We start from the raw sequence: 21,329 nt of genomic DNA, 5'->3' as shown, positions 1-21,329 counted from the left end.
TCAGCATTTTTTCTTTACAATGTTTGCAACCTAAGGTTGCTTCACACACGAGCACGTGCGCGCGCGCGCGCGCGCGCGCACACACACACACACACACACACACACACACACACACACACACACATATATATATATACACATTCCATGGTTCCAACTTCCAACCATGGAATTCTTGACATTTTCAGTGTCTTGTGTCAGATTAAAATGCCGCGGCATGCAACGTCAGCCTAACGTCATTGAATGACCTGTGGTCTTAGTTAACTTGAAAAGTATAAAATGTACTAAATGTTTTTACTAGAGTTTTAAGTTGGATTAAGTAGGACAGGAGTCAGTCCCGAGGCCCGTGCACGAGAAGCAGCCTCGCGTGTCGTCTTCTCTTTGCCTTTCTTATCACTGATCTGCTGTCAGTCTTCACAGCAGTGTTTCCATCGGCGACGCTCCAGAACGTTCAAAAAATGTCAAAAACATGGAAAGTATATTCATCCAAACTCATTTCTTCCACTCATTCTTTAATAGAATAATGAAAACAGCCTGCTGCCCTGCTTTTAGCCTCAGTTAAAATGGAAATCTTGTTCTGGGTTTTACGTAAAACTTAGATTTTCTATATTGAATCTCTTATCATGAAAATTTTTACCATTAAAGTCCATACAAGTTCACCATTTGCACTTTTCTGGCGGTTGCCGTTTGGGAGTCATTTACTGGCATTGTCCGCTGAACTAGAAAACAGATTTCTATCTATGCTGCAGGTTGTCAGGTGTAGATGTAACACAACTGTATCAATTTGTGTTTATGTGTAAGCACCTGCAGAACAGACCAAGAGCTGGCTTTAAATATTCACTTTTTCTAATTATGATATGTAAGGTGTACAACTAAAAACCAAAGTAGACAGCAATAAACAGCCTGCGTCACAGCTATTGTTGCTATTCTCAGCGAAACATCAAAGATGAGCTGTCGTTTTAAGAGCAGGTTGCACCGCATTGTTCAGAAACACATGCTTTGTGTGTTTAACATTGTCCTCCTGAGTCAACATCTCAAATATTTCAGATGGAAAAGATACACATACAGTAGCTTCTGCTTTTTGCTCACTGTGATGTAATATGGGGAGCAAATTATAAAACATATTTTCATCTGTTTTTTTTGACACATCTGAAATCAGTGCAAAGTGAGCATTAAAAATCATAGGAGCTGAAATGATACACCAAACAAACAGCCGTCTCTCTTTGACATCATGATATTTAATTCATTTCAAAAAAATTAAAATACACCTTCACATCCTTTTAAAATACAGTACATTTGGCACGTAGCGCAAAAGGGCGAAAAGAAAAAATCAACATAAACACACATGAAGGGCATGGAAATAATTCATCAATGAACAAAATGTACAGACAGAGCTTCACAAATACAGGGACTGCGAACAAACCGCATAAACATACAGTAACACTCTGCGGGAAGATGAACGTTTGACACTGTATGCATCATAATACTGTATCCACTGTTTGAAATCAACATCATGCCTCCTTGTTTTACATTTATCTCCAACCGCCTCCATCGCTGATGTGACAACGAGTGAAGATGAGCTTCCTACATGAAGGATGTTTTTGTTGGAAATGGCATTTAACATGGAGGACTAGGCATCCCTTTCTAGTTGTAGTGGGACAAATAGTTTGACTTTTTTTTTTTCAAATGAAAGACTAAAGCAACAGGAGACACGAGAGAAGAAGAAAAGTTGGACAACGTTAATCGATAGATCCGCTGTATTTACAGTAACGCATCTTCAGCTCTTTAAACTGCTGCTACAGCATGGGTTTTACTGCTACATGAACGGTGCTGCTTGTTGTGCTATTCTTGGACTTTAATGAAAGCTCATTTAAATGTTATCTGCATGTGAATAAAATTAGATCACAACTCCCACAAATTACCACATATGTAACTGTTTTAGCACGATTTGAAACCAGTTTCGCAGTAACGGTCTTATGTTGTCATCTTTTGGCTGATATTAGCCAATCACAGCTGTATGTTGTCAGATTTCTTTCTTTTACACAATAAAAAGAAAAAGCATAAAAGATGCTTGATGACATTTATAAATGCTGTCATCACACAGTTTGTTCAGCTTTAACTGACTGGCGCTGGTACCGGTCCAAAAAATGCAGTATCACCCTTGAAATGTTTGAGCACTTCGTAAGCAGAGGCTTTATGGGAATGGATGGGGAATCATTTTGGAAATTGAACATTTATTCTATGCCGTTAACATCCCTGACACCCTGCCTTCTTCCTCTACTCTGTGCTACCTTAAAGGGACCAAAAGTAGCTTCTGAGATACTTCTGAAATGTGCTGCTACATGTCTGGTGGAAGTATTGTGCTCAGTGGACACAAGCAGCTCTGGTGTATTACCGGGACCAGTCTTGCTCCAATCATAATGCTTTTTTACACACAGCACTCAAAATCTTCAGATCTGAGAATGGCGTGTCTGAAAAACACTCATCGTGTATCCCTGTAATTTCAGGGTGATATCTTGAGGTTAGGCAGCTAAAACGTGGAGATGAATCGGATTTTAATTGTAACTGCATTTTCTTTCTGTTTGTTTCAACAAATACAAAAACATGATAATCAGCTGTTATTGATTTTAAGTTGTTATTTTGTGAGTTGTAAATTAAATGCAACCCATCAGTGCCAGTGCAGTAGTTTTGTCCTTGTCTAATTCAAAATCAAAGTCTTTGGCCAGCATCATCCATCCAATTCAGGGTCAAGGCGAGCTGGAGCCTATCCCAGCTGCCATAGGATGAAATTGGCATTTTGGACAGGGCTAACACGTAGACATCCACACCTACGGCCAATTTAGAATCACCAGTTCACCTAACATCTACTATCTGCATGTCTTTGGACGGTTGGAAGAAGTACCTGGAGCGAACCCATGCAGATGCAGGAAGAACATGCAAACTCCACCCAGAAAAGCCATAGCCAGATGGTGGATTTGAACCTGGGACCTTCCTGCTCTGAGGCTGTGTGCCCCATGATCTGTCAAGAAGATCTAACATGTTCCAGATATTTTAACAGATTACCTGCAACTGCTTCTGCCCCCAGATAACCAAGGATTTCTCAGCACAGAACCGGGGTGTTGTCTCCCTTGTGGCTACCGTGTTGGTCTATGTCCTCTCCTACTGGAGCTGTTGTTGCCTCTTCGTGATGGGGTGTCACACATATGGGTGGAGGCTGCCCCTGTCAGACAGGCTTTAAGGTAACAGCCCAGCATCCCTCACACCGTTCGATTAATTTTGTCATTTATTTGTTTTGTAAGAATCATTCTAAGTAAGAATTAAAACTACAAATGACCAAACTAAATGGTCACCATGACGAGTTAAGAAAGGTGTTGATGTCCACAACCTGCATGGGACAGGTTAAGAATACCAACTCCTGTGACCTCCAAGCACTCCAGTGTTGCACATTTCCTTAAAATTGAATTTGAAGTTTGCACATTTACTCACATAGCAGCTCAACATGAAACGTGCACTTGTGTTTGAGCATCAAGGAGAGTTTAGATTTGCTCCAACTAGTGGTGCATGAGCCCATCGCGGTACAGAGACTACTTCCTGTTTAGCTATTTGGGAACTGTGACCATTATTTACACAGTTCTTTCTGAAAAAGTACAAGGAAATTAAAGAGCACATACGCTTTAGGTATTAGTCTATTAAATAGGCTCCCAGTAAACTTACGGTCATGTTTGTGTTTATTAGTGCCCTTATCATCATAATTTCTGTTAAATATGCCCTCAGGGGCACTTATTGATATGTTTACATAAATGATTATTTTTTATAGGATCTGAAGGCAGATTTCAAAGCTTCAATCTACTTTAAAGTGTAGCCATTGTTTTTCTTATAATAGCACGCTACTTTCTGCGCTGGCTGCTCTTGACAATATTAATTTTTGGCAAATATCTTTCATCAGTGTGTGGCAATTACATATGAATGTGAGAGAAATGGTGCTGAAATGCTTATTTGATGGTTTCTGAGAGAACGTGGTGAATACTTGTCACTTCTCTCTGTGAGCTGAACCTACTGTACTTCTCTTCAAATGCAGGAACAACGGAAGAAAAAAGAGCAAAAAAGATAGAAAACCCCCCAAAACTCCTATTTCAGAGTATTGCACATGGAGTTTTCTTTAACATTTCTGGATTCTTTTCAGCTCCCTATAAAGGTATCAACCTGCAACATGGAGCAAAATCGGTCCAATTTCTTCCTTATTTGAAGCTTATTTTACTTCCATGTTTAGGCCGTACAAGAGAGGGGAGGAAGAGGAGGGTCTGATCACGTGAGTTTCACTGAAATCTACAACATGAAATTTAAAGATTTCTAAAAACACAAAAAGAACAAGACAATCCAGTAAAAACTACTCAACAAAAACCAAAAGAAATGTATCAAATTAAAAAAAATAAGTACAACTTGATGGGAAAACGGGCTCTCCTCGTATGTACACACACACACAGACACACAGACACACACACACACACACACACACACACGCACACACTGCAGAGCAAATACATTCAGTTGAACACATTCTCCTCTGTGTACGATCCTCGACTTTCCTGTGGAATCACGGGGGTTTGGTTTGTCATGTTAGAGACAGTAGGTCCAGTACATTCACTGGTAACACAGTTACTGTACACACACGCGCGCACACAAGGCATTTCAAGAATAAACTGGTCAAAAAGGTGTTTAAGGAGCTGACCCAGGAAGATTTCGCTCCACAAGGTGCATCGAGAGAGTCAGTAACAAGCACTTCAGCTAAAATGAATCGTGTTTTTAAAGGGCACCTCGGACGTTTCCGATTCAGCTTGTTCCAGCTTGTTATTTGGCTTTACTAGACTAGTGTCTCCGTGTCAAGTATCGTGTTATATGCAAAACAGCTTGTTAACACTGTAAGCAAACCTCATCCCCATAATGGACACTCCCAGTAGTAAGCTACAGTAGTACCATTTGTTTTTGTTTGTATTTTTTAACGAGGAACTGGAATGTCGATGTTGAGAAGCTAAAAGAAAGTTAGTAACGGAGCACAGCAGAACTACTGACATAATGCTAAACTCAAATTTAAAATGCCAAAGTGTCACTCCAGTGATGCCTCTTCTCGAGTTATTATTTAAGGTAATGACGCACTGACGAATACTGAGACTAAACTTTTAACGTCAGAAAAATCTCTGATTTCTCACACCTCCTTTCCACACTTCTTTCCATAACGAATAAAACAGTTTTCAAGATATTTCTTGTTTAAATACAATCATTGGTTCAATGATTTTTTTTTTTCATTTACATACACGTAGGAAGGAAAAACACTGTTTAAACACTGAGACACAGGACGCAGCACATCATGTAAAGAAACGACTCTCTCTCTAGAAGAGGTGTGCAACAACACATGCATGCACACTTGTACACACATGATCTTATTTCTCTCTCACTCTCACACACAGAGAACATGTATCGCCTTTGTATCTACTTCAGTTTGGTTTTGTCCGCCGCGCTGCCTGCTTTTACAACACATCCGAACCAGCCGAAGGAGCATCGGGTCATTTCTTACAGTAACTGACCTGAACTTGCATGCTGCTTGAGGTCCATGGGATATGCACAAATGGACAAACGACAAGAGCACAGAAACCATAATGAGTAATACAAATGGTCTAGTATATTTCCTGGAGTGGTCAGAACCTGGAACAGCTCAGGAGGCCGTGTTTCTTTAAATACGGTGTCTTTGAAAGTTTTTCAGGTGTGGTGTGGTGTTTGTGGTTAATGTTACACATCGGCATGTACGTGTCTAGGCTTTGGTCTCATCGCCAAAATAGGAGAATCCTTTGAACTCGTCTTGGTTGATCTGCTTGATGATGCTCTCTTCAACAGGCGTCAGAACGGGTTCCTCACGGGTGAAGTCCTGGTCAAAGTTATTGACGTCCCTTTTGGTTTTCTGGAAGGAAAGGAAGAAGAGATAAGGTCTTCTTTTGGTGGATTTAGCCTTTGGACATGAAGTAACTGGGTGTGCAGCAGTGTCAGCAGTCTTCAACAAGTAAGATCAGTGTTTGGTCATTCAAAGAAATTGCATTTTTGCAACAAAGGCTTAACTTTAACTTCTTCTCTCTACCTTTGAACAGAATAGTAATAATCTTCACATTTTTGCATCATCCTCTGCAAACAGTCTACAGATGCTTTCCCCCACAGTTGCTTAGTTACTTAGCGTGTGTGTACTCACGATGCGAGGTTTGAACGGTGGTCTGATCTTCCTCTGCTCCAGCAGCGTCCAGTCAATCTCTCTAAAGAACGGGTGGAGTTTAATGGCCTCCTCCAGACCCTGAGCCATCACGCAGCCCAGACGCTTGTTAGGGCTCTTAGTCATAAACTGACAAGTGCCAGAGAGAAAGAGGAGAAACAAAGACGAAAAGAAAAAGAGTGAGAACATTTTAAAGGATATGATTTAAAGAGGGAGATTCACTGCTGAACAAGAATGTCTTTGTGAAGGAAAGAAAAAACTAAGACAGGGTTTTAAGTCTGTTTCACTATTCATTTCTATTTCATTTCCTGATTCTAGTCTTGTAAGAAGCAATTAACAGGTATCATTTTCAGAGATCTCAGACTGAGTCAGAGGAAGATTCGCACAATAAGGCCAAAAACACCAAACATCTAAAAAAGACAAAGTTTTGTTTCAGAACAGAAAGTAAAATTAAAAATCTTTCATTTTTTTCTGACTCTTCAGGGTCTTGCTGCTGCTCCCCAGAACACACTACCAAATATAAATTACCACTGATGGAAATAATCTTCTTCTAATATTGTGTTCCTACCTGAAATTAATTTTTGGCATTACAGTTTGCTCTTTTTCTAATGCAATCTTTTACGTATAAAGGCAAAAAAAGGGCTCAGGATGGGTTCAGATCCAAAGGTTTCTAAAACAGCATGTGAAGAATCACCATATTTTCAAGCAGAAAAGGGGAAATTCTGGGACTATTAGTTGCTTATTCGTATAAACGATACATAAGAGCCATTGCTTTTTATTAAAATGCCTTCAGGATATTTCGCATGTATGTTAATTAAAAACTAGTGGGGCAGTAGCGCACAAGCTGTTCATGTGACTTGAAGTCCTTCAGCTGGATGACATGTCCAATCAGAGCCCATAGCACCGGTCAAGTGACCGGTCAGAGTCCAAGACACTGTCCAACATAAACACACACTTTCCCACAAGGCTTTGCAGTCAAACTGTACCCACAGCCAAGGTAAACGCAAAGCTTGTGATGGAAAAACTGGATGAACAAATACACAAATGGACAAGTGGTGCTGCACACACAACCAGTAACACACAGAGACAAAAGTAATAGAGAGGGAATTATCTTATGTTGCTTTAGTGGAGGAACAGGAAACATGGATCAACAAATGACACTGAGAAAAAAGCAGCATCCTCACTCACATGTGAAAAAGAGACAAAAGCAGGGAAACACGAGGACAATTGTGATACACTCTACTTGAATCCTTTATAAAGTGAAAGTTTTAGTGCTAAAACAAACAAACAAAAAGTAAGAATTATATAAGATATACACAAGATCTAATTATATATCTTATGTAGCATAAGGAAAAACACAAGAAAAATCATGAAAGACTCAGAAGACGGTAGTAAAAAGGGTGATTTGATTATGTTAATTTGTGTTCTTACTAAATATCCAAAAATGTCACCACTGGAATTATCATGATATGTGGAAACCATTTCTTTCTGTCTTTGTGGAATCTAAAATTGGTTCAGAATCTTCAGAATAATCCCCAAAGTCTGGACGCCGCATTATCCACATAGCAGACTGCGTAAGTCAGGAGTGTCCAACTCCAGGCCTCGAGGGCCGGTGTCCTGCAGGTTTTAGATCTCACCCTGGGTCAACATACCTGAATCAAATGATCAGTTCATTACCAGGCTTCTGGAGAACTTCAAGACATGTTGAAGAGGTAATTTAGTCATTTAAATCAGCTGTGTTGGATCAAGGACACATCTAAAACCTGCAGCACACCGACTCTCGAAGCCTGGAGTTGGACACCCTTGGTGTAGGTGAACTGTTTCTATTTAATCTGTACGAAACTACTTAAATAACTCATTTGCTGGATGTCGACAACAGCGCAAACAACACAGTGCCACAACTAACTGACCGCTCTTAGAATGGACACGGCCTCCTTGCTGAGCCAGACCGGATAGAGCACGTCATCGTGGAGGATGGACTCAAACAGGTCGTCTTCGTTATCGGCCTCAAACGGTGGCTGTCCTGCCATCATCTCGTACATCAGCACCCCTAGCGCCCACCAGTCCACTGAAGGACCATAATCCAGCTCCTGGAGGATCTAAAAAAAAAAAACAGAAATACTCCTCTCAAGCCCAAATTGCTTTTATATACAGTTTATGAAGACGAGCATTGGTCCCCCTATTTAGTCTATCTTAATAAACTGTCAGGGATGGCGTGCTTGGTTATAAAAATACCTGTCTAATCACAGCTTAGTGTTTAATACTCAAGTGACAAACTCAAGTGTTAAGAAGATGTTATGTCTGTTGCTCTGTTTATGCATTGTTTGAGTGTTTCTGGGGTTACCTCAGGTGCTATGTAGTCCGGTGTCCCACAGAAGGTGGTGGTGGTGACTCCATTGAGAATTCCTTCCTTGCACATCCCAAAGTCTGCCAGCTTACAGTGACCCTCAGCATCCAACAGTATATTGTCCAGCTTCAAGTCTCTGCAGAGCGGAGAGGTTGTACGGATAAATAATGACAGACATCTGTGTTGTATAGCTACAGCGTGTTTCCATATTCAGAAAGATGAGTCAAATATAGGCATAGTAAAAGCTTTTCAGGAACAGGGGAAGAAAATATTTGTTTGCAATGACTCGGAAAGCAAACATGTTAGTTAAAGCTACAGTTATATCATGCACTTTATTTCACACAAGAGTATATATTTGAGAAATCAAAGATATAGCCACAGTTTTATAGTCACAAGAAAAAATAATACAGGGAACGGCAGGAGGACGGGGGGCAAAGAGAGAAAGTTAAGGGTTGAACAGGAGAAGCACGTAAAGGCAAAAGAGAGAAAATGAGAGTCACAGAGATAAGAGCAGCAGTGTTGAAAGATGACAAGGTTGGTCATGAATGCAGCCGCTCTGGGCTTGATGGTTGATCGCTACAAAAATGTCAACATGTCCTCGATGCAGCCACTGCAGCCATTCAGCCCGAGGTGTTTTCATAAATACAGTCGCCCTGACAAGCCAAAAAGGAGACGGAGCGTGCGTGCTTCAGGTCGAGAGCTTATGCAAGTGTTCTGTTTTTGTAAGCTCCAAAAATAAAAAAGGGAGTTGCACAATCCCGTGCTGTTGAAAAGTTTGTTCTTTTCTGTCCCACCGTGTTTTTGTCTGACGGAGCGTTAAAAAAAAAACCCTACGAAAAATTCAGATATGCTAAAAATGTCTATCTGGTTCCTGTCCATTATATTTCATAACTACACTTATATAATTTTTTGTCATGTGATGTATTTCGCAGTCATCTAACAGGTCCGAGCAGTTAGGAGATGCATCTGGATCTCGTGCAAAGTTAAGCCGCGAATGCTATGCTAATGGGAAAACTAGCGTGACATGTTAGATGCAGCAAAGCCTGACAGCTGGGTTTGACCACGTTTTTGCATAACAGTTACACTTGGAGTCAGGCTCAGGTCACAAAAAATACTGAACGTTTTCGTGCTTTTTTTCAAGTTGGAGTGATTTTCAATTGAGGAGGGGAATGTAGTGCACGAGAAGATGATGTTTAATGTTGCGCTGTTTTCACATTCATTCGGTGATTAAAGAACATTCAGCTTCGCCTGCCAAGAAATCAATTTTTTTGTGCTTTTTGTTGTTGATGAATGTTTGCTTTCATTTCTCTGAAATCCACTGGAAACCCTAAACTCTCATCAATCCGAGCTGAGCTGCCCAGAACAACCATGGTTTTGTCCCGCTGAAGAGCTGGACGCTGTGCCTTGCCAAAAGGCACACTGGCACAGCAAAGAGCAGCACTTGTTCTGTACTTTCCCAGATGAAAAATTACAACTGCGACCCCCCCGGCTGCCTGTTTGCATATCTCACCCCAAGGCGACTCCCTGCACATTAATTCTGCGCTGCCTGTGGAAAGGTACAAAAATCACATATGAATTTAATGCATTTTTGATTGAATTTAAAGGCATGCTGACGTTAATCTTTGTATTACACATCACCTCGGTGCAGGAAATTCAATATTAAGTGGCTGCAGGTGTTCAGCAGCACTAATGGAATGATATTTATTAATGTGAAAATGCTTTGTGGGCTCAGAAGTGGGTGTAAACAAGAGCTAATAATCTATGTTGCAAACCAGAAAACAGACAAAATTTATATAATCTTTGTGAGTATAGTTATGTCTTTAATTAATATACTGTAGATTAAGAATCCGTTTTCATCATCAAACTTAGATTCTCTGCACAAATCTTCACTGCTATTATCACAAGTGATGAAGTCTTTCTGTTAATAATTGGTAGGATTATGGTGTTATGACAGTCAATGGATGCACGGCAGCCTGGATCGGAATGAAAAAATAAAAAAGGTCTCTGGGCTTTGAACCAACTTCTTTATTAAGATTAACGATCAGTACAGCCTATAAATGTATTAGTTTTTTATTTGCAGGAACAACTTTCAATAGAGATTTCACATTAACATGTCTTTATTACTTTACTAATAAATGCTATGGTTTGCTCGTTTCATTCGTACAGTGTGCTCCTTAATATCAAGTCTGAAAAACATGTTCGTTGTGTTCAAACAACACAATAATCAAAACCATAAAGCATTATTAACTTATGTCATAAAGATTCAGGATCAAAAGTTGCAGTATCAGAGTCTAACATTCAGTTAATGCTTAAGTACGATGGCTTGTATTTCAGTCTTTTATTAAGTCCAATGAAAGCAAATGATAAAATGTATCATCAGTAGATGGTCAGGGTGTACGAGATATACAAATCTAATTGTTTGAGTTTCGCAGCTTCAAAGTCGATTGAATCAAACGGTGCGGAAGGTGGGGAGGGGGTCAGTGCATGCAAGGTAGTAAAAAAAAGAATAAAGCCAAGACAGAAGTGCAAAACACTACAGCTACTCAAACGGACACTTCAGGGTAGCTCGCAGAGATTGTGTTTAATGTCTCCAATCTCCAAAGCTCCGTATTGAAGCAAATATAAACGTGTTTGCAGACATTTAAGTTGCATTGCGACTTAAAGGTATACATCTTTAGAAATAAGGTTGCTCCATATCACACTGCCCAATGACAGAAATACAAAGCAGGACCAACATGTAAGCCGCCAATGATGATTCAATAAAAAGGGAAGATAAAAAGGGACCTACATGAAGGTTCAATATTAACGTTTTTGTATTCAGGTACCTCCGTCTGTTTGATAATATGCATTCAGTGCACTGGATCCAAAAATCAACATCTATGATATTATCCCTTTGCAAACTCTGAGGTCAATAAACAAAATTCTTACTTTAGGCAGCAGGTGAGCTTTTACTCAAATGTTCAAATACAAACTATTATTTATTATATTTATTTATTTATTCATTTCTAATGAATAAAGCATTACGAAAAACTGAAATTTTACTTCATAGAATCTCCTGGGATGGAATTTTGTAGAAGATTGTATCTTATTGTATCCAAATCAGTATCAAGTCATTTTCTTTCTGCAGGGAATTCACAGCTGTAGTTTCTTTTAGAGGAGCTGCAATAATGCTCAAAAAGTTGTGCCAATAAACAGGAGCTGCTCTGCTCACACTGTCAGGGGCTCTATTTGGAGTTCACACACACACACACACACACACACACACACACACACACACACACACACACACACACACACACGGCAATCAGGCCCAATTGAGAGCATTTCCTGTGTTTCATGGTAATCTTGAGTGATTTTTCCATTACGTCCCCAGCGGCAGGGCCTATGCTCTATGACAGCTAACCCTTCTCTCCCAACTCTCTTACCCCCATCCTTCCATCCCTCCATCTCCTCATCTGTGTGACTATATGTTCCAAACACACATCTGGTCAAACATACAAACACACACAGACTGTTGCCACTGTATATTTTCTCTTTGTGGAATCACTGCATGAGAGGCACATCAGGCTGGGAGGATATTAAAGTCCATAAACTTGAGGATTAATTTGAAAAACTATAATATTGATGTCAGTGAGTGTGAATATTAGGTTTTGCAACTATACTTTAAATAAGCAACCATGCCATATGTGACAGAGTAGCACTCAAATACTTAAGTTAGATATTAAGGATGGAGTTTTATTACTTTTAAGCAGAATTTAAAACTTGCAAATTCTTCATAAGAAAAAAAAACCCTTATCTAATTACCTATTATAAAAGAAAACAACTTACCTAATTTCAGTTACTACTACTGCTTATTTTTTTGGATTCCTCTCAGATTGTCATATCTTTACTACTTGTTTTTGTGCATGTGCAATAATCGCTACTAGTAAAAGATCTGGGTCTTGAGGTTTGACCCAGACACCCAACAGCAGAGTTCAAAACAAGATTTTGTGATGACCAAGTGTTGCATCAGGACAGGAATGTGATCAATTGGGAGACAACAATATAATCGTCACTCAAATTGAAGACAAGCTGTTTTGACACAGATAAAAAGGCACATGTGCAGGAGAGCATGTGCAAATGTAAGAGGGTGCACCGAACAAGTGGAATGAGTGGTCCGAGTAGGAATTTGACTGTGGTGTGGAAAGAGTCTAGAACTATAGAAAAAGATGATCCAGAAAGAGCAATGTTATTACATCTTGTGGATGGTGTTCCTTTTTAGCATCAGGGCAAGCAATTTCGATCAAATGCTACACTGTAAACGACTGAGTAGCATTAGTTGTTTTGACGTATTCATATTCACGTTCCTAAGTTAATAGCATATTAATTATTAATTAACTTAATAAACTTCATTTATTGCATTTAATAATTAATAGATTTATTATCCCATTGTCTTTTATTTGGATGTAATGTTTCCCAGATTTCCTCTAACTTCCCTACTGTGATACTGTCCAAAAGAGGCACATTTGTTTGTCAATTTCATTTAAGCAAGGGGTCTAGAACTCCAGGCCTCGAGGGCCAGTGTCCTGCAGATTTTAGATCTCACCCTGGGTCAACACACCTGAATCAAATTATTAGTTCGTTACCAGGCCTCTGGAAAACTTCAAGACACGTTGAGGAGCTAATTTAGCCATTTAAATCAGCTGTGTTGGATCAAGGACACATCTAAAACCTGCAGGACACCGGCCCTTGAGGTTTGGAGTTCGAGACCGCTGATTTAAGCTATCCAGATAGAAGATAGCAATAGCTATCTGCTATTCTACAGGACAGATTTAACAAGTGTTGGATACATTCCTGAGAAATTTTGGTCCATACTGGCATGATAGCATCACACAGAGGTTGCTGCAGATTTGTCGGCTGCACATCCACAATGTGAATCTCTCATTCCACCACATTCCAAACATGCTATTGGATGGAGATCTGGTGACTATGGAGGCCATTTGACTACAGTGAACTCATTGTTATGTTCAAGAAATGATTTGTGAGATTATTGAGCTTTGAAACATGTGATCTACTGGAAACAACCATAAGAAGATGGGTACACTGTGGTCATGAAGGGATGGAAACTGTCCGCAACAATACTCAAGTATGCTCAGTTGGTGCTAAAGGGCCAAGAAGATATCCCTCACCCCATTACACTACACAAGGCACAGTTCATCCGCGCTTTCATGTTCTTCACACCAAATTCTGACCCCACCGCCCCAATGTGGCAACACAACATAAGAGACACATCAGACTAAAATTTTATTTTCTACAATTTCGGCGTGAACTGTAGCCTCAGCTTCCTGTTATTAAATGACAGGCGAGGCATCTGGTGTGGTCTTCTGCTGCAGCAGCTCATCTGCTTCAAGAATCAATGTGTTGTGCTTACAGAAATGCTTTTCTGCACACCTTAGTTGTAACTAACACTCATTTGAGCTACTGTTGCCTTCCTGTCATCTTGAAACAGTCTGGCCTCTTTCCTCTGACCTCTGGCATAAACAAGACATTTTTGCCAGAGAAGTGCCGCTCACTGTCGCTATTTTCGCTTATTTGGAACATTCTCTGTAAACTCCAGAGATGGTTGCGTGGGAAAATCCCAGTAGATCAGCAGTTTCTGAAATAGCCAGAACAGCCCGTCTGGTACCAAAACTACGGCACGTTCGCTTAAGTCATCTTTCTTCCTCATTGTGATGCTCGGTTTAAACTTCAGCAGTTTATCGTGATCATGTCTACATGCTTAAATGCACTGAGTTGCTGCCATGTGATTGTCCACTCAGATACTGGCATTAATTCAATTCAATTAATTTTTTGCAAATGGTGCAAAAGTTACTTTATATTGTAAGTTAAAGACCCTAAACTATTAAAAAGGAACCCCAACTACATCTGACTCGTATAAGCAAGCACTTTGGCGACAGCGGGAAGGAAAACTCCCTTTTAACAGGAAGAAACCTCCAGAAGAACCAGGCACGGGGAGGGCAGGCATCTGCCATGACTAGTTGGGAGATTAGAAGGAGACAGGAAAAAAGGCTACACCTCTTCAACTGCATTAACAAGCAGCTGAAGAGGTGTCTCTAACAAAATGTACAATACTAAAATAGGATATAACTAATATTACTAACCATATAACTAGCAGCAATCACAGAACTGATTCAACTATAATACAGGTTAAAATGAACAAAATGGCTGAACTCGAAAGACAGACTATCTCATTGAATAGTGGTATTGTAAAGCGCTTTGGGTGCCTTGAAAAGCGCTATATAAATCCAATCCATTATTATCATTATTATTATTATTATCATTATTATCATTATTATTATTATTATCATTAGGTCAGGCATTCAATCCTAATAACATTATGCTGACTGTGACTCAAAAGACTGTGAGGTGCGACATCTAGGTCTTTGTTCCCACTATTGTATGATGCCGTGTGATGGTGTTTTACTAAAGACTGCGGTGTATATTCATAGGTTTACTTTACACAGATACATATCTACTCTTAAACCAGTCTCAACCTGCTCTGACAACAGTATCACCTCTAAACATTACCTTTCATTTGGTCACATAACAAAGTTGAAAAGAAGGGAGCTTGAGCTGCAGTCTAAAAATATTTCTTTACGAGGAGTGCGGGGTGGTGGTGGTGGTGATGGGAGCATAGATGAGAGGCTTATGGGAGAAAAGACGAGATGGTGAGGAGAGGGAGGGAGCAGAGGAAGAGAGCCGGGACGTAATGTTCCCAAAACACTTGTTGTTCATCTTCCTCTGTTCAATAAAGTGGGTCAGGGACAAGAGAGAGTGAGAGGAATAGGTGGCGAGAAAGACACAGTGGTAGCTTAGTCAACTCAGCCATCATGAATTAACACGCATGTGTGCGCATCCTAGCCAACCTCTGACAGAGTAATATTCACTATCAAAACAGCATGACTGAGAAAACACTGTTGAAAGACTGAACCATTAATCTCAATGTTCGCGAACGCCAAGTGGAGTCAGTTTGACCTGGGAATGGGAATGAATTCTTTCTGGAGGTGAGCCAGGAACTTAAAAAAAATTTCTCCATTATGGTGCATTTCAATATGCTCATGCTCTAAACTCAGTGGAAAATTACCTTCTATGATACATGAAACTGAGCTGGAGCAGTCAACAAAGCCTTGGAAGCCCTTTCTCCCCAAAAATGCAGAATTCAGATACAGAGCAACAATCCTGCTAACTAAAGCAAGTATTATTCTGACAACCTACTTAAAAATGTCCAAACATGGACATAAATCTTATTGTCAAGTGATGCTCTACAGCGATTAGTATACTAGAAAAAAAAAAGGTGCATCTTTTAGAAGTATTTCTGTTTTTACAAGATTATACCCCATTCATGAGGTGGACTTCGGGTGGAGTTTCACTTTAATGCGTGATTATGAGGCCAAAAGCAACAAAAACTAAACGCGGGACAATAAAGCTTAGAGCTCTTGGTTAGGACTTTGATGACTGATTTGGATACCATTGTGCCAACCAAAAGAAACACAGACATGTTCACACAGTTGAAATTGTATGATTAGACCCTCCCCCTTCATTAATAAAACCATTGTAACACAAGCTGTGTGAAACAATGAGTCCTGTTCGAGCAGGCACCAACAGGACGGGACATTTGTTTGTCTGAGATCACGTATCCAAAACAACCACGTAACAAAACAGAATTATGAAAAACTGTAGATCTGTATTTGACATCCTCTGTTTGTAAATTATGTAAATATGTTACACAAGTGTTTTTTATAAAAGTTTTTTATCCTTCTTCTTTTTTATGTAATAGCTTGTTGCTCTTTCTTCATATTTAGTTTTCCACTATGTTTAACAGTTCTGCTCTTTGCCCTTGTTCTGACGGTATTTCTACATATTCTGAATTTGATGTTCAACCAACCATAACGTACTATTTCAGGCATTCACTCTGTAGCTGCTACTCAATTTAACAGCTATATGTTTCATAAGTAACTAGTTTAGTTTGTTTACCCATTATAGTCAGCTTTACATTTTTAATACTGTTAGTAATAAAAACTGTAACTTAGATATCTTTTTAACAATACCAAGTCGTTGGCATAGTTTTGGCAAAACACTTTAATTAACATTCATATTAATTAATATTGATATTTTAATATTTTAGCTTACTGAGAAAAACATATATCAACTGTTGTATCTATTATATGTAGCTAGCAATGTAACTTTCCAAAGCATGAAGTACTGGTAACTATTTAAAAACTTTTAGACCATTATTGTGTGCTTTAATTATTTAACCATTGTCAGCATTTTTTCTTTACAATGTTTGCAACCTAAGGTTGCTTCACACACGAGCACGTGCGTGCGCGCATGCGCACGCACGCACGCACGCACGCACGCACGCACGCACGCACGCACGCACGCACGCACGCACACAGAGCAAAAGGTCAAAGGCTTCAGTGAATAGGTGACATAATCCATTTAATCCATTACTGGTTAAACTTGTTCAAATATACACAATTATTCTCCGTGTACCCCTGGTTGGGAAACACAGCTGTAACTGGCTTATCTTTAGCACCCAGCAGGTACTGTTATATTTTTTGTTGTATTTCAATGTAAAAAAAGACTGCATAAGAGATGGATGTAGCTTCCAGGTTTTAAAAAGGGATGTTAGTGTTCAAGTGCCTTACATTAGCTTTTTTTTTTTAATGGCTATAAAAAGACTTTCAGTCCTGAGTCGAACACACACTTTCCTGGTGAGTTGAGGTTCTCAGTCACTGGGTTACAATCAATTTTTTTAAGTTTTCTTCATATCATGTCTTAGAGATGCTTATTTGTGGTATGCTTATTGCTTATTGGCTAATGATTTATTTCTTGTTCTTTTTTATCCTATTCTTTCATTTGAAATGAATATTTTTCCTTCAAAGCACATCTGATTTTACATTTTCAACTAAAATCTTCTATATTTAGTTTTATTAATGCTTTACTGACACATAAAATACTGTAAATATAAACTAAATAACACGTCAGACACTAAGATTTGTTAGGATTTCAAGGGAAAAAAGTTTTATTTCAGTAGATGCACTAAAAGTGACAAAAAAGGTTTCTGTTCTATTGCTCCTTTGACTCAGTCATATTTCATCCTGTCTGTCTGAAGAGCAAAACAAAGAAAACATACCTGGCAATATTGTGATCAGCTAAAACAAAATGAGACTTTATTAAACCCTCTGGCAGAAATGAGCTGTTGGAGCAACAAAAAAACAGGATTCATACAAAGTAAGCATGTTTAAAGCAGTTTCCTGCAACCATTATTATCCTGCACATATTCATCTGATAGTTATGACTTTTTGAGTAATTTTTAGAGGGGTGTTGAAGAAGAACTTCCCCAAAAAACACATGCTTGGTAGGTTTCTGGAAATGAAACCAAAAGACTGAAAGGGCAGATAACAAGAATTTTAGGTGGGTGATTGCAGGAAGAATGTGCATTGTGCAAATGGAGTTTACCATCATCTCTGGCGTGAACTGACCTTTAATTTCTGGGCAAACGAGCAAATTCCCAGCCGTGTTCTGCTCACACTGTGTTTTTGTGTGTTTGTGCATGAGGATTTCATCCCATCACTTTGTATTCATGGCTTTGAAGGGCAGACACATGGACAATAAAAAGTCACAACAGTAAACGTGCACATACACACAACCAGCAGCCCCGGGATAAGCTGCAACCAAAACAGCCACATCTCATGTTAATGCAGTATTTGTTATTGTAATAACTGATATATCATTTTAACAGAGGCATTTTTTTATTTTAGGGACATGTTTTGGAACAACTCAGAGACATTTCCAAAACAGTGGTGGTTCTTTTTGCTCTTAAAAATAGGCCCAATGTTTAATGCCAAGACTGGAACCAGTTAATTAGACTATTAAAGGCTTAGAGTTTTTGGAGGTTCTCACATCATAACCAGCCAGGGTACCTGCTTATTTGTGAACAACTGCTGTATTTATCAGGTATCATTAACAATATCAAAAAGTTTGGGTTCAATGAGAAGTTTTTTTTAGAGTAAGCTGAAAGTGCATCACCAGGCTGCTATTTTAGTTTAGACTGGCATTAGCTCATGTTCATCCCTTTGATAGGCTTAGAAGTTACGGTAACTTTGTAGAGCTGCACCGATTACTGGATAGTCACTGGTCTCATTGACTGTTAATTTACATAAAACTGTTGTGTCTGCTCTGACATGATGCTTACAGGTTTAAATACTTTCACGTCGTGAGAAAGAAGGTTTTCACAGGACTCTATGCAGTCCTTTGAAAAGTCGTCGTGGAGGACTTTTGGCCCACTCTTCTTTGCAACAGTTAACCAACATTTGCAGCCATTCATTTATATACAGCTCACTTAAGGTCGACCCACAATATTTCAGTCGGGTTGAGGTCTGGACTTTGACTGGGCCACAGGGACAACTTTTCTTTTTTGGCCATTCTGTTATAAATTTGCTGCTGTGCTTGGGACCATTGTTGTGTTGCTTGAGCCAATTTGAGCCAAGCATTTAGCTATCAGACAGATAATCTCACATTTGACTCTAGAACACTCTGGAGTTTGGAGTGCATGGTCAACTTAATTGCAAGGTCCCCAGGTCCTGTGGCTAGAAAGTGAGCCCAAATCATCACCCGAGGTGTCGACACGAGGTGTTTATCCTGATATGCTGTGTTGAGTTTTCGGCTGAAGTAGTGCTAAGGCTTATGGCCAACCATCTCCGCTTGAAGAGAGATATTTGGCACCCCTTTCAAACAAGCCATAGTTGTTCAGTCTTTTTCTAATTGTGTGGTCAGCTTTAGTATTCAGTATGCTGACTGAGGCCTGTAGAGTCTGATATGTGGCTTTTAGGTTCAGAATGAGGATTAAATGGTCTGATCTTCTGGTGAATCTGCTTGTACATCAATCCCTGTAAAGACTGTGGCCTCCTACAGCAGCCTACAGTTATCTATCCTCTTCTATGGAAGCAGTAAGGCTTTACTCAGTTTTTCACAGACCTACATGGAAAACTATAATTTTTACACAACTTCCTTAACCCGTAGGTATTGGTTCAGAATAACAAGGTAAAATGCAATTATTTGGTAAATTTTACAAATTATCCTGATTGCTAATGTCACCGTATTGTCCTAAGTTTGATAAGCAAACAACTACCAAGACTGAAAGTATAGTTTTCCTCGCAAATCTCACATCTGTCCTTTTTCCTGTCAACTACCAAGCATTTTGTTTTTTGTTAGTTGGCAAACAGCTTTTTTTTACATTTCGTCCAATCTTCTCGCCCACTCCAAAAATAGCACACTCTTAACAGTGCCGTTGCACTGTGTGATCTAAATGTGTCGAGGGGTCAAAAATAGTAGCATTCAGTTCTGAAATGTTTGTGCTGGCAGAATTCATACAAACTCTTTTATCAGTAAATGGGTGTTTAAGATTTTTAAGAACCCGCAGCCAGCCTGTAAACAAGACAAGTAAAAGTAGCCAGTGTACTTATCTTTTCTTGAGACTTTTTTTGAGAATAGACAAAACAATGAAACAGTTTTCATTGTTCTGCTCAGTTTGTAGAGTTCATCACATAGCAAAACAGGGTGAATCTGAAACTGAATAGAAACTTACTACTATCCCAGTACTCTTTGGCCGACCTTGGCAGGGTGGAATAATCAGGGCTATGTAATTCTTTTCAGATAGGTCAAAGCTGTTGTGGTATTCTTTCTCTATCATTGACAGGAACAACCTAAGACCTTGACAGTCTCCACACTGTGAAGGTTTTGACAGTCTGCCTGATTTCACATAGCCTTCTAGGGTTCAATTTTGACCACTTTTGCATACATCTTCCATGTATGCAAAACCTTCCACTCAACTCTGACCCGTCAGAATTTAACATTTTTAAATATTATTTGTTTTTCTCTTGCTGCACTGATCTTTTCTGCTGTGGAACAATCAACTTTTAAGATAACAGTGAGAAAAAAAACTCGTTTGGCTTATAGATGAAATATGAATATCAGAGATGTGCCTCAATCTTTAAATTAAATTAACTGACAAGAAACTGGCCTGAGATGTTTGAAGCAAACATGTCAGAATTTTGTCATCATCAAGTTAGAGACATTTTATTTCTAATGATAAAAGTATTTATGAATTCTTAATGAAAAGTACATGTAAATATGTTTAGAAAGTGGGAGTATTGAAAGTTGCAGGACATTTTCTTAAAAAAGATCAAGTATATGGACATGATATTTTCAAATATGGGCTTAGACAAGGATGACATGTGGAAATGTTTAAAAAAGGAAGGGGCACATGGAGGCTGCTGTGCTTCAGGAGGTAAAATTATGGGTCGTGTAAGACTGGAAGGTCAATAGTGAATGACGCTTGTAGTATACAGATATATATATTTATTCTTTCTGGATTCTTACAGTGAGTGTATTTTCTAACATACAACAGAACATTTCAACAGTTTTTTTTTTCACGGCACCATTCAAAGAGACCTGGTTGTTAGTCTAGATTCAGGCTGGACAGACTGCTGTGAGGACACATCAGGTTTCAACTAAGGAAAATGTTTTATATCAACAAGCCTGTAGGTATAGATGTGTGCTTGTTTATGTGTTTTAAATATTTTGCTGTTGGGAGGATCATACAGGTGTCAGGGAATTGGAAACTTAAAGCCATAAACAAAAATTCTCTCTGCTAACATGCCACAGATGGTACGACATAAACACATGCAA

The 21,329-nt window shown here is 39.1% G+C and overlaps 1 protein-coding gene across 1 annotated transcript in view; it reads right to left on the bottom strand.

The window, feature by feature from the left end:
* Nucleotides 1-1,254: 1,254 nt before the first annotated feature.
* LOC146655262 (protein kinase C epsilon type-like) overlaps nucleotides 1,255-21,329 on the bottom strand; it is a 99,006-nt gene continuing 78,931 nt past the window's right edge. Inside the window, exons 12-15 of the mRNA XM_085427264.1 lie at nucleotides 8,595-8,733; nucleotides 8,161-8,349; nucleotides 6,233-6,379; nucleotides 1,255-5,950 (exon numbers count right to left, since the gene is read on the bottom strand). Coding sequence (XP_085283390.1) covers nucleotides 5,804-5,950; nucleotides 6,233-6,379; nucleotides 8,161-8,349; nucleotides 8,595-8,733 — 622 coding nt within the window. The 3' untranslated portion in view covers nucleotides 1,255-5,803. The remainder of the gene's footprint in view (nucleotides 5,951-6,232; nucleotides 6,380-8,160; nucleotides 8,350-8,594; nucleotides 8,734-21,329) is intronic.

The sequence above is a fragment of the Rhamphochromis longiceps genome, linkage group LG13, assembly GCF_057381845.1.
Source record: "Rhamphochromis longiceps isolate RC_006_pf linkage group LG13, R_longiceps_female_GT1.1, whole genome shotgun sequence".
NCBI classification, from domain to species: domain Eukaryota; kingdom Metazoa; phylum Chordata; class Actinopteri; order Cichliformes; family Cichlidae; genus Rhamphochromis; species Rhamphochromis longiceps.
The sequence above is the reverse complement of the archived record's forward strand: the minus strand, read 5'-3'. Positions and strand labels throughout refer to the sequence as shown.